Source organism: Podarcis bocagei, assembly GCF_964188305.1.
Source record: "Podarcis bocagei genome assembly, chromosome: 7".
Lineage (NCBI taxonomy): Eukaryota > Metazoa > Chordata > Lepidosauria > Squamata > Lacertidae > Podarcis > Podarcis bocagei.
Window position 1 is genome coordinate 19,103,674 of NC_138132.1, and position 27,491 is coordinate 19,131,164.

Consider the following 27,491-nt stretch of genomic DNA (forward strand, 5'->3'; position numbering starts at 1 on the left):
CTTACCCCTAATATATTTTCCACTCACGTTTCATCTCCACAACAGCCTTGTGGGGTTGGTCATGGCAATTTTTCTGCGGCTGGAGAAAAAAAGGCTGAGGTGCAGAGATGCTTCCAAGGTCACAAATAAGACCACAGCTGAGCTGAGGGGTAGCCAACTTTTTTAATGGCATGGCTCCTGTGCCTTTAACGGCTATGTGGCTAGCAGGGATTCAGCTGACAAAGCTTTTCTCAGCATGGAAAGAACAGTGATGGGGAAAGAATTGTTGGCTTGGTTGGATTTCTGCTTGCCACTCAGCTCCTAAAGACCTTGCTAAGAAGAGAAGTTGGCAAACTACCACAGTGGTGATTTGAACTTGGCTCTCAATGCAGTAGCATCTAGTAGGCCATGGATGGGGACCTGTGACCCTCCAGATGCGGTCGGACAACTCCCATCAGACCCAACCAGCATAGCAAAAGCTTAGGGATGATGGGAGTTGTAGTCCAGCAACTTTGGGAGAGGGACCCCAGGTTCCTCATTCCTTGGAATAGAACATAGTGGCTCTTGGAGCAGTTGGGCCAGAAGGAGGTCTAGTTGTTACTGAGGTGGTCAAGCCTACCTGTACTTGCTTCAGGTGTGGGCTCACATTGCTGAATGCAGAAATGCATATCCTCTCTCCCTGCACAAGGATTACTAGCATGTCGTGCCTACAGCCTAGCCTTGAACTTGACAGGCTAGTTTTCTATTTGCAGGGACTTTTATTTACTTCTATGGAGGAGCATTCAGCCGCATGAGCTGCAACCTGCAGTCTGAAGTGGTACGGCCCAGCCCAGAGCTGTACCACCTCAGCCAGAGCTCAGCCGGGAAGCGCCTGCGAACAGCAGTGAGGCTTTCCAGGCGATGCGACAAGGCAGAGCTGCAGGTGGGGAGGTGCATCTTAGTCCAGCCCCTCTCACGACTCCCTTCTCATTCTCACCAGATCCATACCAGGTCCTGGGACCCACTAGCAGCCGCTTGGCAAACCCAGGTGGGTCCAAATTTATTATTATTATCAGGGCGCAGCCTGACCCCCTCCTCTGGCAATCTGCACAAAATTTTGCTTGATGGTTGCCATTAATTTGATTTTAATTTGATTTAATTAATTTTATAATGAATGTTTTAGAATGTTGGACTATTTTGATTGTTGTTAGCCGCCCTGAGCCCGGCTTCGGCTGGGGAGGGCGGGATATAAATAAAATTTATTATTATTATTATTATTTCTCTTGGGGAGTTAGAGGGTGTGTGCAGCCGGGCTCGTGGCACAGAGGTGCCATAATGGGAAAAGAAAGCTTTGCCTGTTGAATCTCTTTCTAAGGCTGGGAAAGGGCAGGGAGATAGCAAATAGGTGCTTGCAGAGCCGAAAGCTCCCACCCGTTTAGCGAGCCAAGCTGTTTGCTGTGACAAAAGCTCGGGCAGAGGAGAATATGGGAGCGAGGAGCAAGGATGCGCCATGTTCGAAAGCCCAGTATTGGTCTCCAATAGAGATGGGGAACCTGCGGCCCTCTGGATGTCATTGGACTACAACTCCCATCATCCAGTGGTCATGGATGATGGGAGTTGTAGTCCAATGACATCCAGAGGGCCGCAGGTTCCCTGGCCCACAGCACCCGCGTTAGACCTGCCCTCTTAACCTGGCCCAACCCACTCGCTGACCAGCTTCGCAGACAGTTCGGAGCTCCCACCTTTGCCCCCAACCCTTAACCAGGCAACCCCTTCTCTCCCCCTGCAGGCAGCGGTCAGATCCAGCTGTGGCAGTTCCTCCTGGAGCTGCTGTCGGACAGCAGCAACGCCAACTGCATCACCTGGGAGGGCACGAACGGCGAGTTCAAGATGACGGACCCCGACGAAGTGGCTCGGCGGTGGGGCGAGCGCAAGAGCAAGCCGAACATGAACTACGACAAGCTGAGCCGGGCGTTGCGCTACTATTACGACAAGAGCATCATGACCAAAGTGCACGGCAAGCGCTACGCCTACAAATTCGATTTCCAGGGCATCAACCAGAGCCAGCAAGGGCAGCCGGGAGAACCTGCCCTCTACAAGTACCACCACACGGACCTGCCTTACCTCCCGCCCTACCACCAGCAGAAGGTGGGCTTTGGCCTGGGCCACGCCGCCCAGATGCCCACCTCCCCCACAGGCTTCTTTGGGCCCACCTCCCCCTACTGGAATTCCGGCGGGGGCAACCTCTATCCAAACCCCAACGTGCCCAGGCAGCCCGGAAGCCACTTGAGCTCTTTCTTTTAGTCCCCTTGATGCCCCTGGGGCCCTTCAAGCTACTTGGACTCCTGCGGCAGCCAGCAGAGCTCATTGTTCAGACAGCAGCCGAGCCCCAAGACTGTGAATTATCCTGGGTGGTGTGGATGAGGGTTCTGCCACCAGGGGGCACTCCTCTCATCTCCTTTGGCACTTAGTGCAACGCCCATCTGATCTCCTCCTTCGCCACTAGGAGGTGCTGGACTTGGCTGGAACTTCTGCAGCACAGATGGGGAGCCCGCAGCTCTCCTGTTGGTGTTGGGACTACAACTCCCATCTTCTTTGACCCAAGGCTGGGGATGATGGGAATTGGTTCCGGCAACATGGGGAAAGGACCACAGCTGCCCCATCCGCGGCTCCCGAGCCTAATAAGGGCCTCGAATTTGCATGCACCGTAGCAGAGGGAACTTGAGGTTGCAAGAGACTTGCTTGGCATCTTTTCATGGCTGGCCTAAGACGTTTTGCTAATGACAAACACAGCTGAGCAGAGCAGGGTGAGGTGGGGGAACATCACAGGCCACAGGGGACCTGCAGCCTAGTCCTCCAGCCCTTTGCTGCCACACCTCTCTCTCACACACAAACACACACACATGACCTCTGCCACCTAAGGTGGCTGTCTCACTCTCCCTTAATGGCAGTGGTACCCAGAGTGGTTTTCCAATCAACCCCTCTTCCCAGGGAACTCTGAACTATAGTTCTGTGAGGGGAATAGGGGTTGCCTTAACAACTCTTTGGGACGCGGGTGGCGCTGGGGTCTAAACCAGTGTTTCCCAAACGTTTTTGGGCAACGGCACACCTGTGTACTAAAAAAAAATCTCGCGGCACACCACCATTAAAGCCCCGCCCCGTGACGTCAGCGCGCAGCGTCACGCCGGGAGGGACGCACAAAAGTGAACGTTTTTTCCCTCGGCAGCTCCTCTCAGCTGCGCTCAATCCGCCTCCGCGCAGGCTGAGGGAGGGAGGGAGGGGCGCGTGTGACCCGTCTCTGCTGGGAGACCAAACCCAGCGAGACAGAGTCGCGCGGAGGCGCCCATGCAGCGCTGCCGGCTGCGAGGAGGAGCGCCAGGCAGCAGCAGGAGGCGCGGCCTCTCCTCGCCGCCCCCGCCCCGCCTCTCGCCGCCCGACTCGCCCGCCTCCCTCCAGGCATCTCGCGGCACACCAGCCGGTGTCTCACGGCACACTCGTGTGCCGGGGAACACCGGTTGGGAAACACTGGTCTAAACCACAGAGCCTAAGGCTTGCCCATCAGAAGGTCGGTGGTTCGAATCCCCGTGACGGGGTGAACTCCTGTTGCTCAGTCCCTGCTCCTGCCAACCTAGCAGTTCAAAAGCACGTCAAAGTGCAAGTAGATAAATAGGTACCGCTCCGGCGGGAAGGTAAACGGTGTTTCTGTACGCTGCTCTGGTTCGCCAGAAGCGGTTTAGTCATGCTGGCCACATGGCCTGGAAGCTGTACGCCAGCCCCCTCAGCCAGCAAAGCGAGATGAGCGCCGCAACCCCAGAGTCGGCCACGACTGGACCTAATGGTCAGGGGTCCCTTTAACAACTCTTAGCGCCTCGAGCAAACTACAGTTCCCAAGATTCTTTGGGGGGTGGGGAGCCATGGCGGTTTAAATGTATGCTTTAAATCTAGGGTGTGAATTTGCCATAGTCACCCTTGTAGAAATTAACAGAGAAGACAAAACTAGAATGAGTCAGCTCTGCCAGTCGTTTGTTCTGGCTCCCCCTACTGTCGGGCTCCCTGCTTTCTGCCCTATCAGCCCCAATCGGCCACTGAGGAGGTCAAGCCTATATGTTAAGACTAGCAGCTGCTGGGGGAGGAGAGACACTGACATACAGTACAGCCACAACAATAGCAGCGCCATTTTCTCTTGGAACATCAAATTCCACTCTCTGTTTCCAAACCCTGGTGTGACAATAGAAGTAGCATTTTCCAGCATGGCAGTGATGGTTGAAAAGGGCCTTTGCTCCTGACTTGGGCATTTCCAGTGTATTTGGGCAGTGGGGGGTGGGAGGGGGAGATTAAGGTAGCAAGTGCTTATTGGCTAGCACTCATGCCATCACCAGGGCTGCTTTTGCCCCCTTAAGTTGGCCCACGTTTTTTGCAACTATTTTTAATGTTTAAATGCTTAAGGTTCATGGTTTTAATTTGCCAGGTGGGGGGTTAAGGAAAAGGGAAAACATTTATATTCCTATTTTTTAAAAGATGCATGTGTGGCAGTTTTAAAATAAATATTAAGAGACACAAGGGGTTAAGAAGCACATGTATATGTATATCAAGAGGGGCTGAACTTAAAACTGCAGGTGACCTCCACAAAATGGTCTTCGCCGTTCTACGATTGCAAACCTCAAAGCACAATGGTTAGACTTAACTTCGTTGAGCTGAGCGAGGCTTTCGAGTGGGCTATTTTCCAACTTCTTTCCAAAGTCTTGAGTATTTTCCAACCTCTTTCCAAAGTCTTGAGCACCTATTGCCTTCTCATCTGTACTAAAAGCTGCTCCGTTTCCTTCCAGAATCCCCACAATGGTTTGGAGTTATGCTATTTTGGGGCAGCGTGGCAAATTGAAAACGCAGACCCAGCCAATGGGCACTACTAGGGTGAGGTCAGGGCAGGTACCCTTGTGGATCCCTGACAATCACTGGTGCTTTAACAAGTGCCCCAGGTTGCCTTGTGGTGATGCCAGGCCTCATTCTGGGTACTGCAAATTTGCCTCTAAACAGTGTGTGGAGGCCATCTATTAAGAATGGAACATATATTGGTCTTCAATGACTTTAGCAATCTCAGGGGCTCTGGAGGATGTTGTTGCTTGGAGATGGGTCGCTTCCCCTCATGGAACTGCAGTTCACAGAGAAGCAGGAAAGACTGCTAAATCTCTTTCAGTTTATAATGTACATATATATCAGAGGTAAATAAGCATGTGATCTGAGCGTGCAGCAAACCACTTGAAGCTGTAAAGTGGAACAAGCATTTTGTTATATAAGGCTCTCCCATGAAAGAGATCCCCGCGAGTAAAAAAATCCAGCGCAGAAGGGAAGTTTTTGTTTCAGGCTGTTCCCTGCTATGCTAGGTTTCTACTTGCAGGGAGAGTGTTGCTGTTGTTTCACATATGGGATTGTTGAAAATAGGATTCCTCCAGCTGCAGTGGTACAAATCCTAACCTCGGCCTCTGGCTCATGCCACTGCCTCCCAGGAGCAAGGAGGAGAGGCAAGGTAAGCTCAACCTCTCTCTTGAATAATAGGGGCAACTATTCAGATAAACAAGAGGAGATGCTACAACAATCTTCTGGGGGGGGGGGTGCTGAGAGTTGCTAGGAGCTCCCCTCACAGAGCTACAATTCCCAGAGTGGTTCATGCCAGTTTTCAGGGAACTCTGAAAACTCTGTAAACAGGCACTACTACAAGTCAACACATGGTTTAAAGGTGTAGTCTGACTGGTATATATACTTAAAGGGACACCGAAGGCCGGATGGTGTGACCTAAATTATACAAGTGGTGGAATTCCCCTTTATTTGCCAGCGTTGCAAACTCTATCCCATTTCTGCTGCTTGTGGAGGCAGACCCAAGAGGTTGCAGCCGACTAAATCTCATACGACGACCTGCAGAAATCAATGGACTCGGCTGACCGTTGATTTCAATGGGTCTCCTTTCGAGTATCACTTAGTTGTAGCAGCAACCCCCTTGGGTGCGGCTCCACAGTGGCAGAGACAGAAGAGCTTGCAGCACAGGCAAAAAGATGCAAATGTGGCTCACTTGCATAATTTAGGTCACATCCGGACATCACCTTCGCCGCCACATTTAAGTGCCTATATGACTCAGAGTACACCTTTACGGCACACGTTGGATGAGAACGGAGGCTGCTGAAAGGCAAAATGCTGAGGGGGACAGCTACCAGTTTGAACCATCTTCTCCGGCAATGACCCTCGTACTTCCTAGCTATGGAATTGAGTAGCAGTAACAGCAGCATCTTATTCAAAATTCTCTTTGTCTCCTGTACTCAACTCTCCCTCATCTCCTGGAACTTCCCAGCCTGTCATCAGGTAGTTTAGCACCAGGAAGGCCTCAGGAGACGAGGAACATCTTATTAGAGAGGTTTAAGAGGACTACAATTGCAGGAAGCAAGTTGCCCTAGCCATACACAGAGAGCCAGTGTGGTGTAGTGGTTTAGAGCGGTGGACTCATAATCTGGTGAATCGGGTTCGATTCCCCGCTCCTCCACATACAGCTGCTGGGTGACCTTGGGCTAGTCACACTTCTCTGAAGTCTCTCAGCCCCCCACTCACCTCACAGAGTCTTTGCTGTGGGGGAGGAAGGGAAAGGAGATTGTTAACTGCTTTGAGACTCCTTAGGGTAGTGATAAAGCGGGATATCAAATCCAAACTCCTCCTCCTCCTCCTCCTCCTCCATACGGATCCCATCAGTCCATCTTGAGTAGCAGCAACCAGAATCCCGAATACATGGGTTTTGGAGAACCACTGCTCTTCCTCTTGTGTGTCTGTCACTCACAATACAACATCCTGAAGCTCCCTTTAAGTACTGCCCCACTGCAAAGATGATGGATTCCACTCATTCCCATAAACACATCTCCCTCCGTAATACAATTTCTGTTCTGTAGCGCTCCTGTATTATTAGTCTTCAGTGTATTAAAAGATGTGCTGTAGATAAAACTTTCTGGATTTGATGGGTCTTGAGTAGGCCTGGGCAATATATCAATATGTATCGTGAGCACCGGGGCTATCTCAGCTGGGGGGGGGGGAATGAACTTCCCCTCCCCCCAGCTGAGCGACACAAACAAGGTGCATTGTCCCTGCCTGGGAGCCTGGCTGAAACCACCTCAGCTCTCTCTGTCTTTCTTCCTTGGAAAGAGAACTGCAAAAGCAAAAGCTATACAGAGTGGAAACAACGCATCTCAAGTTCCTCACACAAGACTCCAATGCTGGAATGTAAACAGACATGTGACATGTAACAATCCCACACAACTGCAGCTCGGGAGGAATGGAATTCTCAACACCAATAGTTTAAAAGTTGCATGTGAAAAGAAATTCACACAAAAACCTTGAACTATGCTTTTCAGTTCCGTTTTCCTCCACTCTGAAATAAGATTACCCCTGTGGAGCTCTGTTGTCCACTTTTAGAGTCAGGTGCGTGTGATTCCTGAGCTGTAGAGCTGAACACGGCTCTACAAAACCCTCAAAGGCCATTTTGGTGGTCTGGTTTAAGAAACAGCAACAAAAACCCCCAAAGCCTGTAGTTTCCCCCCTTCTGAGTTGCTATTATTATATATGTATTTATTTATATCCCCCACTTTCTCTCCCCAACATGGACTCCCCCTAAATCCCAGGGTTCCCTGCAGGAGTTCCAGATCCTTTTTCCCAACAGAGGCCCCTCAGCATCTTTCCCTCTCCCCCCCCCCCGCATTTCTCTTATTTAATCAAGGGAGCAGAGCAGAGCCTTGTCCCACCTCTACAGCTGCCGCCTGCCCGACAGCCTCCACCCCTGCAGGGGTCAAAGCACCCACCTTCCTCCACTTCTCCCATCTGCTTCCTGCTCTCGTGCCCAAATCCACGGCTGCTTTTCCTGTTTGTCCGGCCCCAGGACAATGCAGACAGCTTGTCTAGGACATGCACAACCAGAACAATGGGGGTTATGAAGCAGATGGGCCATGCAATAACACAAGGGGGGGCGGATGAGAGAAGAGGCTCCTTCGCTTCCCTGGTTCTGCTCCCCTCTGCTTGCAAAAAAATAAAATGAAAGCAGCTATTCCTAACTGCAAATGGTAAATGCATGTGCCTCTACAGGTACCCTCCTCTTGCTGTTGCTTGTGAGGAGGGCAATTCCTTTTCTCTTCAGTGCCCAGCCCAAGGCCTTTAAGAAGCCACTCTCATAAGAAACCCTTGCACAATTTCCCCAGAAGCATGAAAGGAACGGTAGAAGCACCATTTATGTCTGGGGTGGGCGAGAGAAGAGATAGGTAACGTGACCCGCTTTTACCTCTGGCCCCCACCACAGGTGCGCAGCCCAACTGGTCAACCTATAGGAAATGAAGCTGACATAACAGGTTCCCCTCTCCTGGTTTACGGAAATTGGCACACCCACAGCACCAGTGAGAAGGCTGGTTTAAGGAAGAGGTCAGGCTATTTGGCCATCTAACCCAGTACAGTGGTACCTCGGGTTACATACGCTTCAGGTCACATACGCTTCAGGTTAGAGACTCCGCTAACCCAGAAATAGTACCTTGGGTTAAGAACTTTGCTTCAGGATGAGAACAGAACTTGTGCTCCAGCGGTGCGGCAGCAGCAGGAGGCCCCATTGGCTAAAGTGGTGCTTCAGGTTAAGAACAGTTTCAGGTTAAGAACAGACCTCCGGAACGAATTAAGTACTTAATCTGAGGTACCGCTGTAATGCCAACTCTGACTGGCAGCAGCCTCGCAGGGCCCTTAGGCTGAATGTTTCACAGCACCCCATCTTTTTAACGAGATGCCAGAGGTTGATATTGCGACTTTCTGCATACCACTTTAAGAGGCAGTGGCGGCCACTGATTTAGGTGGCCTTAGAAAATCAGACAAATTAATGGAGGATAAGCTTTCTGGCAACTACTAAACCAGATAGCTGTGTTCTACCTACAATGCTGTATGCTTCTGAATAGTAGCTACTAGGAATCAGACCAGATTGCCATTGAGATCAGGCTCTCTGTGCACGTTTCCAGTGGGCAACTGGTTGGTTACTGCGAGAACAGATTGCTGGACTAGACGACCCAGCAGGGCTTGATTAGGTTCCTATGCAAAGCATGCCCTCCGACGCTGAATGATAGTCCCACGCCCCTCCCACCCCAATTTCCTCTGATAAGCTTCCAAGAAACCTCAGCATTTCCTAGAACAGCTCGAAAATCATTTCCTTTAAAAGGAGAGAAGCTGCCAGTCAGAGTAGAGGCAAACAGGTTTACCTGGAAGAAGGCTGCTTTCCTAGGACTTTGACGAGGGCTCTGCTTGGAGGGGAGGGGGGCACCTTGGGGGCGTGGAGAAGAATAGGGATGGAAAGCTAAATGTTAAACCAAATAAGAGGGGGATATTAACCTCTAAACACTTTGCTTGTAAGTCAACCCTTTTGGATAAAATCTAAACGAAACAACAACCCACTTTCCAGAACCACAATGGTTCCTTTTGAGCAACCGCATCACAGGAATCATGTTAACCCTACATGTGGCTTTCCAGGGTCTCGCAAGGCCTAGTCTGGCTAAAAGATTCAGCCACTGGTATCACAGACTCAAGGCAATCTCTTGGGGGCTGCTATGTCCTATCTAGAACCAACATGGGGTTAGAGCTTTATGGAAGAGAAAGAAGCTTTATCAACCAGGAAAGGAAGGCACTCTCCTCCCAGGAGAAGGGGCACCACAATAGAAGGAATTGTCTAGAGACAAGAATGTGGCAGATGGCCATTTAGCCCAGGGATGGGGAACCAGGTGGCCTCCAACTTGCACCAGCCCTGGTCAATAGTCAGGGAAGATGCAGTCTAGCAGCCTGGAGGGACACAAACTCCAGCATCTGTCTTTAATTTTTTTTTTTTAAATGTGGGGGACCCAGAATAGGTCATATTGGTCAGAGGGAAACTAGAAGGGAATAACTACGCAGAAGACAAGCTGAATGAATGTAGTAAGAAAAAAAAAAGATACACACAACTTTATTGGGTAAGAAGACTTGTTCATGGAAGTTGTCGTTACGCACAAACTATCCCCCCGCTGGGTTTGCAGGATGCGACTCCTCAGCACTGAACCCACAAAGCTGCTATTAGACTGCAGAGCTAATGGGGAAGGGTTTGTCTGTGTATGACAGAGAGAACACACACATATCTTCTACACGGAATAGGCCTTGGACTGATGGAGTAACAAAGCACTTCCGATTTCTTGCCGGCAACTTCTTCCTGCGGTCTGCTTCTTCTCCAGCAGTGGGCAGGATCAAACAGGCCTATAGACACTCAATTCCTTGCTTCAAGGGGCTCATGGGTGAACAGCATACAACATCATCCTGCACCTCGTTACCTCAGCCCCAACTTCTTCTTCTCCTTCTGTTTCTTGCGCACCACGTCAATATTACGATCTTTCCACATGCTTTTGCGCAGCTTGATGGGCCGGCTGCCGACATACTTTCCTGCCACAGACACACAAGGAAGGGCAGTGGGGAGGTTGGCGGGGAGGCAGAGAGAGAGAAAGGAAGGTTCAGTAAGACTGTCCTGTCCAAGCCAGCTCACCTTGTGTGGCTGGAGAAACGTGGAGCTGTTTCCCAAGCCGCCCTCGGTTAATTCACTGGCTGACACCCCAGGGCTTCAACGTAATACGTTGTGCCAATGGCCTCCAGTTATGCCATCAAACAAGACAACTAATGTGGGAATTGAGCAACCCTAGAGACTTCCCCAAGAAGGAGCACCTGAAGTCAGTCATATTCCTCAAAATGTACACCAGATTAGAGGTACACACGTTTCCAGACAGCCTTGGCCTGCTCCCTCATCGAGATGCATGTCATGTTACAGATCCTTTCAGGTGTTGAACATCAGCAGAGTGAGCCCTCTTGATAGTTCCATCGCTTTCAAAAGCTCAGTGGCTGCAGCCCAGGAAAAGGCATTCTTTGTGGCAGCTCTTAGTCTGTGGAACTCCCTACCCAGAGAGGTGCATCTGACACCTTCCCTACAGTTTCCATCATATGCTGAAGACACACCTCTTTTACCTTGTCCTTTGACACCCGAGATGCTGTATTTTAGGACCCACCCTACACTTGGGATTATAATCTGTTTTTAATGTTGCACTTTAAAGTGTTATGACCTGCCCTGGGGCCTTAGGCAGTAAACAGTGATAGTAATAGTAACAATAAGCAGCAGCTTTGAAGATGCTATGAGGGCTTTCAAGATCCAGCACAACAGTGCTGGCAGGTGAGGAGCTGGCCATTTCCCTGTAGTATTGAACCTTGGAAAGATTCAGAAAACAAGTAGACGTATTGCTGCTTTAAATACAGGAAGCTGCCTGATACAGACTACAGTAGTACATTGGTTCTCAAACACTTTGGTACTCAAACAATTTAGAACCCAAACACTGCAAACCTGGAAGTAAGTGTTCCAGTTTGTGAACGTTTTTTGGAAGCCGAAAGTGTTCCATTTTGAGTGCCACACTTCCGTTTTGAGGTCTGTCTGTTTTTGCTATTTATTTTGTGTTTTGTTTTTGCAGCTTTTTGTTTGGTTTTTGTGACTGCATAGAACCCAGTTCACCTACTGATTGATTGATTGTGTGACTGCAGTACATTGTTTATTGCTTTCATTTTATGGATCAATGGTCTTGTTAGATAGTAAAATTCATGTTTAATTGCTGTTTTAGGGGTTGTTTTTAAAAGTCTGCAACGGATTAATCCATTTTGCATTACTTTCTATGGGAAAGCACGCCTTGGTTTTGTAATGGACTTCCAGAACGGATTAAGTTTGAGAACCAAGGTACCACTGTACTGGGTTTGTCTAGTCTAGTTTTATCTACTCTGTTTGGCAGCAGTGCTCCAAAGTCTCAAGCAAAGGTTCTTCTCATTGCCTGCTACTTGACCCTGGAAATGGCAGGAACTGAAATTGGGACTGTCTTCATACAAAGTGCATGCTCTGCCCCTGACCCATGATCTTTCCCCACTTCAGCAGAGCAGGGGCTCCACTGGGAGTGAGTGATTCCAGGCCCTGTACAGCTCCTAGCTCTCCCCACCCCCCCCCCACAATAGGGATCAGGCACCCCAACCCTCGGAATTCTAGGATTCCACTCCCATGAACTGGATCCACAGCTCAGGCAGCATCTCACCATTCATCTCCCGCATGGCACGGACATAGTCGTTTGGGTCCTTGAAGCTGACGAAGCCATAGCCTTTCGTCTTGCCGGTGCGCTTGTCCCGGATAACCTTGGCTTTCAGGAAGGAGGGATAGCGGCTGAAAGCACGTGCAAGGATGTCATCATTCACTTCATTGCCCAGGTCGCCACAGAAGATCCGAAAATCATCTGGGGCGGGGGGTGGAGAGGAAGGGAGGAAGAGCACACAACATGAGGCTGGGCAATTGGCCCTTTTGACAATTTGTTGAACCCTTTCCTGGCATAACAAGTTTCTGGCCCTCAAGACGGCAAAGTATATGGGCAAAAGGAAAGCAGGATGATTTGCAGCAGTCAAGGTACTAGTCCTCAGTGTCTTCTGTGACTCCTCGGCCTTCAAACAGCAGTAAAATTGTGTGTTATTTCCCCCAAACCTGTCTAATTTTAATAGTTTATTATCCAAGTCTCAAAAGCCAAGTTTGGCTTGATGAAGTTTGTTAACCTGGAATTAACATTTATTTCAAACAGAAATTTAAATATGAAAGCATTTATTGTCAACCACTGATGTCAACTAACCCCAAGCTTGAGGGAACAGTCCCTTGCAATGAGGATTCTTGCCAGTATTTTTGACTGTTCACCAACCCACGTGACGATGGACACTCACCAGAATCCCATTCAAGGAGGCTGGGGTCCTCCCAGCATGTCCCAGCAGCTGTGCGGATGCAGCGCTTGAGCTTTTCCTGCTTCATTTTCTTCTTGTCCTCCGGTGTGCTCTCTACAACAGGCTGGGAAGAGAGAGAATGTGCTGATTAGGCAAAAGACCACTTCAATAATTTGTTTCAAATGAAAATTTGTTTCTAGCCTGGTGACCTCTGAGTAGGTAGGCTGACTGAACCAGACTCTCTCCCCCCTCACATTCTCATTTACCCTGTTGGAGGAACTGGACATGGAGGAAGGAGCTAATTTCCTTCATGAGCATAAATCACCCATGTATGAGATAAGCCAACAGGTACAAGGTCAGTCAAGCCTGTTGCTATGGTTACAGCCCGGTGTTAAGGCATGCCAGCTCATGGTGGCCAGGTCTTTTGCTGTAGTGTGTCGGCCTGTGAGTCTGTCCATGAGTTGGAGTCTGTGTTATACAGTGGTGCCTCGCAAGACGAAAAGAATCCGTTCTGTGATTCTCTTCGTCTAGCGGTTTTTTCGTCTTGCGAAGCAAGCCCATTGAAGGATTAGCGGATTAGCGCTATTAGCGGCTTTTAGCGGCTTATCTGATGATCGGATCAGCTGATAAGCGGCTTAGCGGCTTAGAAAAGGGGGGGGGAGGGAAAAAAACCAGCAGGAACTCGCAAGACATTGTCGTCTTGCGAAGCAAGCCCATAGGAAATTCGTTTTGCGAAGCACCTCCAAAACGGAAAACTCTTTCGTCTAGCGAGTTTTCCGTCTTGCGAGGCATTCGTCTTGCGGGGCACCACTGTATCTTGAATATAGAAATATTTTTCACTTGCATGTATATACCTTGTGGAATAAGAAGTCTACAGACAAGCTGTATGTATATACCAACATCTGGAGCTGCTTTACTGAAGCCTTATCTTTTACAGCAGTAAACTGTTTTGGATCTTAAGCTGCCTCTGTGTGGTGACTGTAAGTGGGAGCAACCTCTGCTGCAGAGGTATCTCACCTCACTTCCCCACCAGTTTCTGCCCATTTCTAGTGGGAAGCCACGACTGCTCCTTACCTCGACAGGTACAAATCCAGCATCGGGGCCCCGGGATCGCTTCCCCCGCGTGGGTGGCTGCTCGTGCCCACGTAGTGGCTGCAGGCTCCTTACATCCACCATTGGAACGGGCTCCGCCTCCGGCATACTTGGACCTATCACAGGCTCCTCCATCCCAACTGGCTCCTTCTCCTCCACCACGGGGGGTGGGGGCTCCCGATGCTCTTCCTGCAGAGGGAAGAGGAAGAGCTGTGATGTCACCGCTGTAGTACAGATCGGAGGCCCTTTTTCAGATGCCTCCACCTTGCCAGAACTGCCCGGCAAAGGTAATCTTAAGCGGCGCAGTTCAACAACTTCCCGCATGCTATCAGAAAGGATCCACCCACTGGACACTTGGGGGGGATTAAACTGTGTGTGTAGTGGCTAGAGCGTCAGACTAGGACCCAGGAAGCAAATACCCCCTCTGCCATAATGCTCACTGGGTGACCTTGTTGAGTCCCTGCCAAGTCTCAGCCCAACCTACTACCACAGGGTTGTTGGGGGGATAAAATGGATAGGGGGAGAACCACGTGCTTGAGATCCTTGGGGGGGAAAAGATGGGATACAAATGCAATAAATAGTAATAATAAAAAATAATGTGGCCTTCATTTGGCGTGCTCACTACTAACCTCTTGCTTCTTCACTGGCGGGGCAGAATACACTGTGGGAGCGGCCTGGATGACAGTGGGGTTCACTTTGGGGGGCACCACCACGGGTCGAGGAACAGGCACCAGCGGCGCCAGAGGACCGACGGGGATCCCTGGCCCAACCTAGCCAAAAAGCAGGCAGCAATCAGTGTCAGTTTTGCAAGTTCAACACTAATATCTGAAGTTTGAGGCTGAACAAGTCCCCATCCCACTCTGAACCTGCAAGTCTCTGTTACGTGAGAGCTTGCGCCCAAGTTTGCTTATTTCATTCCACTTTCTAATGCATTTTTCTTTCATACCTTGCACCTTTAGACTTCAAACTTAAGGATAGGGACTACTCTGTTATACTAGTGATCTGGGAGAATTTTTTTGGCTGAAGTGGGGGGGGGGGACCTACGTAAATAAGATCAAACACCAGCCACTCCCATAAAGCTTTCCCCTTGTATATGCTTGTGAAGGTTCAGTAGGAGTAAGGCAAGTCATGGGTTTTACAGCACAGAGGCAGCTAAGCCACATAGCGCCAAATACTCAAGCTGTTCATTTCTGGCAACATAATAAAGGATGATCTCCAGCTCTCATCCCCAGTCACCTGCCCCCGTTGGGCACATCCTGTTGCTTGATAATAGTTCTGAATCAGACTTCTAGAAAAGCAGGGTTTCTCAAACCTGGGTCTCCAACTGTTGTTGGATTACAACACCCATCATCCCTGATTCTGGTTCTGCTAGCTAGGGATGATGGGAGCTGTAGACCAATAACAGCTGGGGACCCAAGTTTGAGAAACACTGGGCTAAAGAGAGGGCAGTTCCCTCCTGCTTCTTTCCCAGTAGCCCCATGTATTCCCCTTTGGTCTCCACTGGCATGTCCCAATCTATTCCCCTCTGAGTGAACTCTGGCACAGAAGCAGAGAGCAGCCTCAAAAACCGGAAAAACAGATACCATCCCTGCCCTCTCACCAAAGAAAAAGAAACTCACCGGGGGGCCAGATCTCATGGGCCCTATGCCTCCTAGGGGCGGGCCAGGTGCTCTCTGCATTGGGGGGCCCATAAGCATTGGGGGACCCTGGGGGCCTGACATGGGGGGACCCACCATAGACTGGTGATGAGGAGGGCGCATTGGCAGAGGACGAGGGCCACCTGCAAAAAGGAAATGCAGTAATAATTAGAAATCAGTGTTAAGCAACACTCAGCACACTGACCAATAAAGGCATCTAAAAATATTTCTGGTGCTTTCTGTTTTCAGTTTCTATACCCTTGGCTGGGCAGCTTAGAAATGTAATTAAAAAGCTTTGCATTCAGAAAAACATACTTTCCATTCATTGGCTGGTTTATACGCTCCCTGCAAGGTCCTTTCCACCTGGCCTAGGGGGCGAGGCCCAGATTCACCAGCCCTACTGAAGAGGCTCCTCATGAGGCCGGAGGAACATCGCCCGGCTATTATTTTATTTATTTAATATGCTGTACACCACTTTGAGGTTTTTATTAAAAATATAAAGCAGTATAGAAATTAAAAAATAAATAAAATACGCTGTGGCTCAAAGGGGAAGAAATTATTGGTTTTTCCTTCAAAGTCAGCTGAACCCCAAAACGCCTCTGGATTCCCTGAGAGCCCCAGAGACAACAGGGTATGGAGTGATGTGCGTTCAGGCCTCTTCCCAACTTCTGTGCAAATGCCGTGAGGCACAATACGCACATCACACCAAAGGCCCATCTAGTCCAACATTCTGCTCTCCTAGTGGCCAACCAGATATCTATGGGAAGCCCACAAGAAGAACCTGAGAGTGACAGCACTCTCCAAATTTCTGGTTCCCAGCAACTGGCATTCATAGGCATACTGTCTCAAACAGTGGACACGGCCATCGTTTCTAGCAGCCATCAATAGAAAATCCATGGGGAAGAAGGCTAACACTCTTTAAAGCCACCCATACCTTGTGCTATAATGGAAACATGGCTAGAAACCCAATGGATTTTTCTTTTTAAGATAAACCTGCTTATCAGGAAGAGTCACAGGAAGAGGATCGGTGAAAGAAAGCCTACGTCTGTGCTGAATAGGAAGAAGATACATTACATCAAGGATGGGGAAACTGGCTCTCCAGATGCTGTTGGACTTTAACTCCCAACAGCCCAGCCAGCATGGTCAACGGTAAAGGATGACATGAGCTGCAGTCCAACAACTTCAGGAAGCACAAAGATTCCCCATCCCTACTCTTAATAAGAAGACCTATAGTGAATCAGACTAATCCTGACCACCAGCACCTTGCCATCAACTTCAAAGCAGAGGCTGTTCCCAGCTACTCAATATCCTCAACCCGGGGATTGAACCTGAACCTTCATCCATACAAATCATGTGCACTCCCACTGAATCATGGCTTCCTATCTACCTCCACAGAATCCCACCAAACCTCCCACTCCATGTTCCTTGCAAAACGGTGAACCCAACCATCAAATAATAAAAAAGACATCTTACCGGATCTCTGCAGAACATGAGGCACAAAGGTCGGCCGGAGGATGGGGGGCCGTTGCGGGGGGACAGCTGGGGGGGAAGAGAGAATGGATTTCAAGGCCCTTGGACATACAAAGCCCATTTCACAATCTTTGCAATCTCGGATCTTTTATATCAACTTTGCAGTTTCCAGGCTGAATTCACAGTGCTGGCAATTAGCCTTTAAAACCTAAATGACTGACAACCAGTATACTTGAAGGGATCGTCTTCTCCAATATGAGCCTGCCTGGCCACTGAGGTCAGCTGGAGAGTCCCTTTCTGCATGCCCTGCCTCCATATGAGGTGTGATTGGAGGGAACACTTAAAAGAACTCTATTGCAGGGTCAACAAAGTATGAATTCCCTCTTGCTCTTCTGAAGCTAGCTGAAAACTTATTTCTTCTTTCAGACCTATGACCTGTACGTTCTTGAATGTTTTATTCCTAGCTCTTTCGGTTTAGTTGAGATGGGGAGCCTGTGACTCTCCAGATGCTGGACTTTCAACTCCCATCAGCACCAATCAACATGGTCAAAGGCCAGGAATGATGGTAAATGCAGTTCAGCAATAGCTGGAGGGCCACAGCTTTCTCATTCCTCTGCTGATGTGATCTTAGTGCCCTAACAATTTATTAATCTGTTTTAATTGCTTGGTTATTCTCTTAAGCATTTTGGGTGGGACACAACTTAATATCTGACATAACTGCAGTTGTGGTGGGGAACCTGTGACCCTACAGAGGTCACTGGATTACAACTTCCACCAGCCCCAACCATGGTGGCTGAGGCTGATGAAAGCTGGGAGTCCAACAACTGGAGGGACACAGGCTTCACATCCTTCTGGTAAGAATAGAATTACAAAGGCACTGGCTATATACCTGGGCCCACAAATGGCACTGGAGGAGCCACGATGGGGGCCACCACTGTGGCTGCCGCTGCTGCTCGGGCTTCGAGACTCTGCTGGACCTGGAAGAAAAAAAGAAACAAATGGCAAGAACAGATGTCAGCGAAGTAAGATGAACAGTCAAGTACGAAAGTTTAGTATTCACACATTCATCCTCCTCACCCCAGCTTCCTAAGGGCAGCTCTGCTGCATCAGACCAAAACCCTACACTATCTGTAATCCTTGTTTCCTGAAGATCAAATGCCTATCTAACTTGCATGGTGTGTGCCAATTCTGCCTTGCACTCAGCAGCATGATAGGTGCTGGATAGAACATAAAAGTGGCATGATTGAAAGAGGACTTGCACGTCACAACCTAATGGGTGAGGTAGCAATGAAGAGAAAAACACAGTGTTAGTCCTATAGAAATGATTTGTTGTGCTAAAAAGAAATATTCTACTGTTTCAAAACACTGATCAAAACCTAAATTGGGGCAGGGGGAGCAGGCTCTGCTGGCCATGGAGTAAGCAGCAGAAGCTGAGAGCTCTGAGAGAAAATATTTTAAAGGATGGATTTCTCACTCTGAAGAACAAGTATTACGAAGCAAAGAATACAGGTCAGTCCTTAAGAACTTTTCAAGCAGGAATGTAATTTGGAGTAGTGAAATAATAAACATTACTACTTAATTTCTGGGCTAGACACAAGCCCTGGGCCAGATGTCAAACTTATTGGCTGGAAAAGAATCTAAAGCAAAGGGCTTGTGAAGACAAAAAAATGGACAGTTAGAAATTATTGGACCTCTTACATTTAAATAGTAGAAGTAAAAAAGAAAGGATCAATACCCAGGACAATAAAATATTTGGAAATCTTGGAGTAAATAATTGAATATAATTAATTACTCTTACTTCCGGTCTCCAGGCCTGAAGCCTGATACCGGGTTGGAGACTAGATTTAATTGAAGCAAAAGAGCTTGAAAGGGAAAAACAACAAATACTACAAATAAACAAGGGGAAAGGTGAATATAAAATGGAAGAATGGTATAAAGAGGTGTGGGATATAGCAATTAATGACAAATTAACATGTGCTATTAAGGTAAGACGGGGAATATGCAGGAGAAATGATTTTAAGGAGATATGGAAGATATTTGTAGAATTTGTGCTGTTAAAATGGAAAGGAGTCAAACTATCGCAAGAGGTGTTGAAATTTTGGAAGGTTGGATAGTTATAATGGAATGGTCTGGGGGTGCATATTTTTATTTCTACTTTATTATTACTTTGTTTAAAAAAATAAAAAACCTAAATCAACACCTACTGCTTCAGCCAAAGTGGAAAAGTGACAGCACCAATATATTTAAAATATTACAAATGTGTAATCTGAACCTCTAATCCCAAAGCCCAGTTTTCCTCACCTGCACCAGATTTCAAGGCTTCTACTGAAAGCCAGGAACTGTTTTATATAGAGTGAGACCACTGGTCCATTTAGCTCAGCATTATCTATACAGTACTCATGGGCAGCAGCTCTTTGGAATTTCAGGCAGGAGATTTTTCCCCATTCCCAACTGGAGATGCTAGGATTTCAACCTAGGACCTTTTGCATGCAAAGTATGTTTTCTACCATTGAGCTACAGCCCTGTCCCTCAAAGCTGTCCAGCAAGCTTCCTGCATTGCAAAAGGTAAGTCTCAAGCAGACTCCTCACCTGTTGGTAGGTGTTGGTGGCAATGATGGGTCGGATGACAGGGACCGGGGGGACTGCAGACACAGCTGGCACTGCCAGGGCAACTGGGACAGCTTCTACCACAGGGGCAACAGGAGGCAAGGATACTGGAGCTCCCAGCACCTCCTGCTCAAACCTGTAAACAAAAACCCATAGCATTTATATGATTCTTTTGCCATACAAATGCCCCACATACACCATTCCATTATTAATCTGAACAACTGGCTTTATATTTTGATTGTTTTTATTATATCCATGCTGAGGACCACGAAGGGCCAAGTTCAAATCCCACCCCTCCAGCAACAAAGCTCACTCTGGAATCTACATCACCTTTCATCCTAATCAATTTCGCAGGTTTGTTCAGGAGATAAAATGAGGGGGAAGTGGGCCATGGACACTACTTTAACTTCTATTAAGGCATGATATAAATACCAAATAATAATCACCACCATCATCAGACAAGAACATCAAATGTTTTAAAATCTATTGACAAACCACACCAAGAGTTGTAAAGTGGGCTGTTTGGAGAAATATTCACTTCAGAACACCTCTGCCCCATACTGAAATCAGGAGGCAAAAAAGGAGGATGGTTTGCCTAAGCTCTGAGAACAAGGCTAAGGTGGGCTCTGAACTGGAAGCATCCCAGCTTGCAAGGGAGACTCGGGAGCTCCCATTACCAACACTGCCCTGGGTTCCACAGCCCCGTTTCCTAGCACCTGCAACGCTTTTCTTTCCAGCGTGTTCACTGTCAACATTGACTGTCGCTGTAAGACAGGGAGGGAGGGATGGAGGGCCCCCCTGAAATCTCCCCGGTGTCCCCAGACTTCCAGCTCCCATCACCTCCGTCCATTAAATCATTTTGGCTGGTCTTCGCTGCCCCCCCCCAATAGAGGGCCCCGCAATGGGAGACTCCCCGCTTCACTCACAGGGCCATCTCGGCTTCCATTTCCTTCAGCCTCTCCTCTCCACTCTTCGCGCCGCCGCCGCCTCCTGCGGCCGCCGCCGGTGGCCCTTTCCCGGGCACCCCTCCAGGCACCCCGGGGGGCCCTCCCGGCGGCGGAGGGGGCGGAATCGCCGGAGCCGCCATGGCTCAAGTGCTCTTCCAAGTCGGTAGCAACCGCTCCTACAGCTACATGGACCACCGTCTCCCAAGACTACTTCCGGCTCAGAGCTGATGACGATAACCCGGAGACTTCCGGCGCACCTCGCCGACGGTAGGAGAAAAATTAGAACTTCCGGTACAAGCAGAGCGCTGTTGTAGGCTGCGTCTCTCTATGGTTGCAGGACGGTGTAGCTCTTTCCTTGTCATTCTCTCTGTGAAAACTCGGCCGCAACCTATTTTTTTTTTTTTGCTAGGAGTGAGGAAATAATGCCAAGACCGGAAGTATTGCTAAGAACTGCAGCAGTGTGACTGAATAATTGCTACCTCTATGGACACGTCGCGTTCTTTTTCCCGCAGGACGCTGGGCGGGGCTAAGCAGGAGGCGGGGCTTGGGTGCCCCCCCCCCCCGGTTGGAAGAAACTGAAGAGGGGGGAACCTGCTCGATTAATCTGTGGGACTTGTAGGATCGCGCTGTAATTTTTCCATTCGCCTCTCCATCCAGGGAAGCAAGAGGCATTATCAGAGTGAAGGAGCACCTCACAGCCAGGCAGAAGCACACAGAGGAAGCTCAGGGATGGTGATGCCTAGGGAAAGGGGGAATGACCGGCGGAATCCCAAGGGCCAGATAAGAGAGGTGTGGAGGGCTGCAATCAGCCCTGAAGACCAAGGCTTTCATTCTTACCTTGTGTGTTTATTCAGAAGCAAAATCCACAGAGTTCAATAGTAAATGTACATAGGTCTGTCACTTTACAATGCAGCCCTACAGATATTTACACAGCAATCTGAATCACCCTGAGTAGGGCTTGCTTCCTAGCAATCAACCACCTAATGTTTTCCTTTTGTCCAGGTGAAGGGCTTCTCACAGTGTGAGAAAAATATCACTTTAGTGCAAGAATGCCAACTTGAATAAAATATTGGGGGGGGGGGTGAGCAGGTAAGCCTCTCCCTGCATAATCGATCACAAGATGCGGCACAAGTGCACCATTTAATTGGCAATGACCATCAATGGGGGGGGGGGGCTTGACTCCTATGCTACAGTGCCAAAGCAGCAGTGATGAAGTCATACCTTAAGCCCAGCAGGAAAATAACTCCTTTCTGTAAAATGTGTTATCTAGGCTCCCGCCTCTTGCATAAGTACAGAATTCAAGGACTTTTGTCATCTGCTCAGGTAACTTATTACAACATATCCAAACAACCTGTGGAACATTCTTTTATCATGAGCACCAAGTGGGAACTGGCCAGCTGAAAGAGAAGGCTGACTGTGATGTAGCCAGATCAGCCTCCAATCTAACAAGCAAGTAGGAAATTCCATGTGCAAAAGTATTCCAGACTGCTTATCAAGTGGAAGTGGAGGGGTGGTGGTTTATGGCAAAGCAAGGAGGGGTGCTGTGGAAAATTATGTGAGTCGTGTATCCTACACCTTATAAGAAGCACCCCAGTCATTGACAACAATACCACAAATTCACATGTAATCAGCCGATCTTAACACAAACCATAGCCACAGGTTTTTATGCCTTTTATTAGAATTTGCACTGTCACATGATGTTGGATGCTCAAGTCAGCATGACCAAGAAAAAGCATTATTTCAGACTATCCTTCAGTCACCGTATTTCGGTGGGGAGACCTCAGCGGCACAGCAGTGTCATGAGAAAGGGAGCAACTGGCAGGGGCAAGACAATCAGATCTTGCCAGGAAAAGTCCCCTCTTCTATGCGTTCATCCCAGCTAGTGACCTGTAAAAGACCAATAAGCTTCTTTGATTAGTCATATCTTCTGGGCTAGTACAGAGGCAAAGTGACTAAGACTACAGATCTCCTCACATGGAATTCTGCAGCTTTCTTTGTAGAAAATTAAATCACATTTCTAATCCTCATAACCATAGATTGTAATAGTCTTCATTTGTGGGTTTTGTGGGAGTTGCCTACAAAATGTTGCAATGTTCGCAATGTAATATTTATATTTCCTGCATAGCTATCTAGCTTATCTTCATATTTAAGAAAATTTTGACCTTGCAATTTGTCCATGAAAAGGTCCCCAAGGCAAAACTATGAAAATAGTAGTAGTTCCAGTTATATTCTTTTATTACCCATCACTTATCAATACATATCCTCCTTGTTCTTTTGCCACATACAGCTAAAAATATGGGAACACATCAGGCTCACATTATTATGCAAAATAATAGTTTTTAGTGGTTATCATTTTGAGCAGATTGAAGTTTTCTGACACACATTAAGCATCTATCTATTGCATCTCTGAGGCTTCACCCAGCACAGCCCATGGTCCACAGAACCTCCCCTCCAGTCAAATAACAGAGCACTGAAATGTGCCAAACACCACCCATCAAGCCCATCCTTTACCCTGACACCTATTTCTCTTTCACATTCCTTAGCCCTGCTCAGTTCCATTCACATACCCAAGAAACGGGGCAAAGGGACGTGTACACCCTTTTGTACCACTGGCAGACATAAGGGTCTCCTCCCTTGGCATTCATGGCTTTCTCACAGCGGTGGAAATCTGTGGAGAGAGAAATGTTTCAGACTTATGAAGACAACCACTGCAGCTCCTCTAGTACAGAGCCCAGGAGACAGCTTTTTAAACCCCAAACTTTGCAAGACTCTTTTGATGTAATCTGCACAAGGTGGCATCAGACATTATTTTTGCCTATCTCTGCTTATTTTATTGTTATTTAATCCTTCTTTCCTCCTCTACTATAGAAACTACCCAGATCAACTTACAAAAAAGAATACACAACACTTGCATATTCTCGTTATAAGGATATTATAGTGATATTATGGTCTGACCTGCTGCATTTTCCTATTTTTTCCACTTACTGCCTCATTTTATGCACAGATCTAGAACTGCTGCAGCCTGAAACTTTTAGGAAGACTTGCACACTACACTACACTACGGACCTTGCCTGCATAGTGAAATTCAGCAGTTTGGAAATTCAGACATAGTACAATAGGACAACTACTTTTTTATACTTCTCTGGCAACTCAGATGTCAGATGATGAATAGTCATAGTTTCTCATTACTCAGCCAAGGATGCAAAAATTCACACAAATAAATTATACTCACCAAGATAATTCTGCCAGCAGTTCCGGGTTTGGTTTTGATTGGGGAACCGGCTGTCAAATGGAGCCGTTCGGTAATTTTCCAGCTTTTCCTTTATGGTTTCAGACATGTTCTCTTCTCTGAAAGAATATATAAAATCAGCAATGTGAAAAGACCCAGAAGATTCACAGCAGTAATGCTCAGAAGCCATATCCCATGTTAAGGGATTATGTGTCCCAAAGATATTTATATCTTCAGAGAGCATTCCAACAACTGGATGGCAGCATAGTCAGATCATGGGAGCAGAACACTGCTTAAAAGGCAAAGGACCCCTGGACAGTTAAGTCCAGACAAAGGTGACTATGGGGTTGGGGCGCTCATCTAGTTTTCAGGCCGAGGGAGCCGGCGTTTGTCCACAGACAGCTTTCCAGGTCATGTGGCTAGCATGACTAAACAACTTCTGGTGTAACGGAACACCACGATGGAAACCAGAGTGCACAGAAACGCCGTTTACCTTCCCGCCACAGTGGTACCTATTTATCTACTTGACTGTTAGCTTTCTAACCCCAGCCCACCAAGCACGCATACACACATGTATACCTATCAATCCATGCAGCAAAGAAATACATTAACACAGTATTATCTCTGTACACCACCCCCTAACAAATCTACGATATTAAAACCCCATCACCCAATATCTGCCTGATAAGAGGCCAGAAGGATATTGCTTCAAGTCCCAACATTGCTGTGGACATGCTGGAAGGATAGTAGTAGTATGCAGAGTAGGTATAAGGGAACCTCTGGCCCTCCAGATGTTGAACTACATCCCTGGCAAATGGTGATGCTTGCTGGGGTTGATGGGAGTTTTGGTTCAGCAACATCTGAAGGAGCAAAATTTCTTTGCACCTGCACTGCTGCGAGTCCTGGAAGACCTGCTCCGCTAGCTTTTTTTCCATCTGGCCTGGGAAGGTGGGGTCCTGGCTGACTCCAGCTACAAAAGCTGAGGTTACTGAACACACTCTTGGTTTGGGGTATTGTTCAGTGGGTTTTATTGCTATTGCCGATACTAATTTTCTTGTATCTTTATTTTTAGATCATATGATTTATGTGGCAATTGTTCAGTTTGGTTGTGTACTATTTGACGTGTTTTATTTACTGTTCATTACTACTTTTGTAGTTTAATTATTTTCATGTTGTGAGCTGCCTTGAGCATGATGACAGCTCCCAGTATTACATCTGCAGCACAAGAAGTTAATGCAACCAAAAGCCCTGCTCCCACTCCTGATGACTGCATACCTGAAACATGTGTATCAAGCATACCTAAAAAGTCTTGCTCCCTGATCTCAGATGCACCAAAGTAGCAATAGTTACTTCTTGGTAGGATGGCGAGAAGCAATTAAGAATAGTACTCCTGTACCTTCAGTAACTCTATAAGCAGAGGCTTCCAGCAGGTGCAACCTGTCATTTCTGCAGCAAGTTTGATTAAAGCTGCCTCCACCAAAGCCTCCTCTTCTGCACCATTTCAGAAGCCTTCCACTCCACCTGGTCACCTTAACTGGTCAGTGAGATAGAGAAAGAGCTCTTTGGGGCTTCACTAAAAATGCCACCACCAATACTCTTTCAGCTATGCAGCTGCACCTACAACAGTTGTGCAGCAGGCAGAAATTCAGCACTGGGAGCTTTTGCCCAAGCATGCAGACAGAAAGAGCACTCCCTGCTAAAATTCTTACACTGCTAGTAAAAAATGTACAGCAACCTTGCTAAGACTAAAGGGAGGAGGAAGATGACAAGCCAGCTCAACACACCTGCAAAAAGCCTCTTGCAACCCAACAACAAATAAAAAGACATGTAATATACAACAAATAATGATACATGAGAAAGTACTCAAAAGTATCTCACACATAAATAGCAATGATGTTTGAATTACATCAAGGTGACAGCAAAGGAAAGGAGGCAATTAAAACCATTGATTTAAATAAAGTTTCCCACAGAGACTTCATATATTTCCTAGATAGCAGTTAAATTCTAAGACCTGTAAAGCACTTAAGAGTGTAGATATTCATAACAGGTTCATTATATTCATAACTTCATTAATATGGAAATGCCTCCTTTAGCACAATAAGGGGCTCTGATTCACTTTGGAGATTAACTGTATGTCCAATATGCTTATGTTCAGATTTAATGAAAAGAAACATAGTATTTACAAATAATCTTTTTTAATCGTATTTTTAGCCACCTGAGTATTATTGCATTGCAACAATTCTGAAACATAAGTATAAGCATGGGTTACATTTAGACTGTCAAAGAGACAGTTAAGAGGTGCCACAACAATCACCTTCAATTATCTGACCATCTGCCACATGGGGCAAATCTATCTCCTGTTGCTCCAGCAGGTAGAAGCAGAAATTCTAATTATGTGTAAGAAACTGGAGACTAAATATTACAGGGGGAGTGCTTCATTTTGTGCAGATTGTTTAGCATACTGCCATGGAAGGAGATTTAAGCAGAAGCTAGATTGCCACCTATCAAGGATGCTGCAGTAGTGGCTGTCCCCCTCACACCCAGAAGTAGGCTGGACTAGATGGAACTCTGAGGTCCCTTCTGACTTTAATACCTGCAGGATCAAGGGTGAGTAAAGAGCAGCACATCCCTGGATGATTTCAAATACAGTGGTACCTCGGGTTAAGTACTTAATTCGTTCCGGAGGTCCGTTCTTAACCTGAAACTGTTCTTAACATGAAGCAACACTTTAGCCAATGGGGCCTCCTGCTGCTGCCGCGCCACCGGAGCACGATTTCTGTTCTCATCCTGAAGCAAAGTTCTTAACCCAAGGTACTATTTCTGGGTTAGCGGAGTCTGTAACCTGAAGCGTATGTAACTGAAGTAGCAACAACAACAAATTATATACATGCGCATTCCAGTCTCCCTGCTGTCCAATATATATTGCTAAAATAATTTAAGGCTCCTGGGGCGTGTGTGTTGGGGTGAGATTTGTAGTCACCCGGAAGTGGACTTGTGTGTGTGTTCGTGTAATTTATCGCGTTCCTGGGCTCAGAATCCACTCTTTTAAGAGCATGTCTTCTTAAATTATTGTATTTTAATATTTTGCCGGAAGCCGCCCAGAGTGTCTGGGGAAACCCAGCCAGATGGGCGGGATATATGTATTGTATTTTTTATTAATTAATTAATAAAAAAAACCGCAGAGCGGGTCCTACCAGGCCTGAAGCCTGTCCACCCCGGAGGAAGATTAAAGCCCCAGTATTACAGAACGGGGGCGATGAGAGCCGAGAAAAGGGCGCCTTGGAAAAGCCTCCTTGGCGGGATTCGAACCCGGGGCTTCCCTGCTCCCTCCCCTCGCCCGCCCTCCAGCCTCTGGGCCCTGAGCGCCGCCGTCGGCCGGTTCCCCTGGAGGGAAGGAAGGAGTCCGGCCTGGCGGCAACCAGCACCCAAACCCCGGCCTGTCTCCGAGAGAAGGCCGGGCCCAGCCCTCCGAGCTCCGGCTTCCCCTCCTCCTCCCGGCCCGGGCTCCCTCGGGCCTCCGCGCTTCGCACCTCAGCAACGGGAGCAGCGGCACTCAAGGCGCTTCCCTCAAAGTGACTTTCACCCGTAGACCGGCCGCGGCTGTGCCGGAACAAACGAGAGCGAGGATTGTAGAGCGGCGCAGGAAAAGGCGGGCGCAACGGCGTGATGGACAAGCCTTCTCCGCGCTCGCAGGGGTTCGAGGAAAGATTTGCGGCGGGCGGGTAGGCGGGCGCTCTTCCCCGACAGGCCCGGTAGTCA

At 48.0% G+C, this 27,491-nt stretch overlaps 3 protein-coding genes across 5 annotated transcripts in view; 1 reads left to right on the top strand and 2 right to left on the bottom strand.

Moving 5' to 3' along the window:
- The window catches only part of LOC308592242 (retroviral integration site protein Fli-1 homolog), a 34,306-nt gene extending 31,278 nt beyond the window's left edge, over positions 1-3,028 (top strand). For 2 of the 3 annotated variants that reach the window (XM_081203551.1, XM_081203552.1), the window contains exons 8-9: positions 959-1,006; positions 1,748-3,028. In XM_081203551.1, the coding sequence (XP_081059677.1) occupies positions 959-1,006; positions 1,748-2,262 (563 nt within the window). In that variant the 3' untranslated portion in view covers positions 2,263-3,028. The remainder of the gene's footprint in view (positions 1-958; positions 1,007-1,747) is intronic. The other variant, XM_081203553.1, reaches the window with a different exon arrangement.
- Positions 3,029-9,910: 6,882 nt separating this feature from the next.
- RBM42 (RNA binding motif protein 42) lies at positions 9,911-20,723 on the bottom strand. The gene is made up of 10 exons (XM_081203550.1): positions 20,483-20,723; positions 19,539-19,692; positions 17,839-17,926; positions 16,953-17,018; positions 15,462-15,622; positions 14,472-14,612; positions 13,825-14,031; positions 12,754-12,874; positions 12,087-12,281; positions 9,911-10,413 (listed from the first exon to the last, which is right to left on the bottom strand). Exons 1-10 carry the CDS (start codon positions 20,641-20,643, stop codon positions 10,301-10,303), a joined length of 1,407 nt encoding a protein of 468 aa, XP_081059676.1. The 5' UTR covers positions 20,644-20,723; the 3' UTR covers positions 9,911-10,300.
- Positions 20,724-22,162: 1,439 nt separating this feature from the next.
- On the bottom strand, positions 22,163-27,412 carry COX6B1 (cytochrome c oxidase subunit 6B1). Its single transcript, XM_081203644.1, has 4 exons — positions 27,263-27,412; positions 23,736-23,851; positions 23,071-23,171; positions 22,163-22,390 (listed from the first exon to the last, which is right to left on the bottom strand). The coding sequence occupies exons 2-4, from the start codon at positions 23,839-23,841 to the stop codon at positions 22,337-22,339; spliced, it is 261 nt and encodes an 86-aa protein (XP_081059770.1). The 5' UTR covers positions 23,842-23,851; positions 27,263-27,412; the 3' UTR covers positions 22,163-22,336.
- Positions 27,413-27,491: the final 79 nt, after the last annotated feature.

What these genes read in the sequence shown, in the direction of transcription:
- COX6B1 (XM_081203644.1), bottom strand. Translation starts at nt 23,841, where the DNA reads ATGTCTGAAACCATAAAGGAAAAGCTGGAAAATTACCGAACGGCTCCA. An exon ending in CTGCTGGCAGAATTATCTTG is followed by an intron (nt 23,172 to 23,735) that starts GTGAGTATAATT and finishes CTCTCTCCACAG; the next exon opens with ATTTCCACCGCTGTGAGAAA. An exon ending in CCCTTTGCCCCGTTTCTTGG is followed by an intron (nt 22,391 to 23,070) that starts GTATGTGAATGG and finishes GGTCTTTTACAG; the next exon opens with GTCACTAGCTGGGATGAACG.
- RBM42 (XM_081203550.1), bottom strand. Translation starts at nt 20,643, where the DNA reads ATGGCGGCTCCGGCGATTCCGCCCCCTCCGCCGCCGGGAGGGCCCCCC. An exon ending in CCATGAGATCTGGCCCCCCG is followed by an intron (nt 14,613 to 15,461) that starts GTGAGTTTCTTT and finishes CTTTTTGGCTAG; the next exon opens with GTTGGGCCAGGGATCCCCGT. An exon ending in CCTCCTTGAATGGGATTCTG is followed by an intron (nt 12,282 to 12,753) that starts GTGAGTGTCCAT and finishes CCCCCGCCCCAG; the next exon opens with ATGATTTTCGGATCTTCTGT.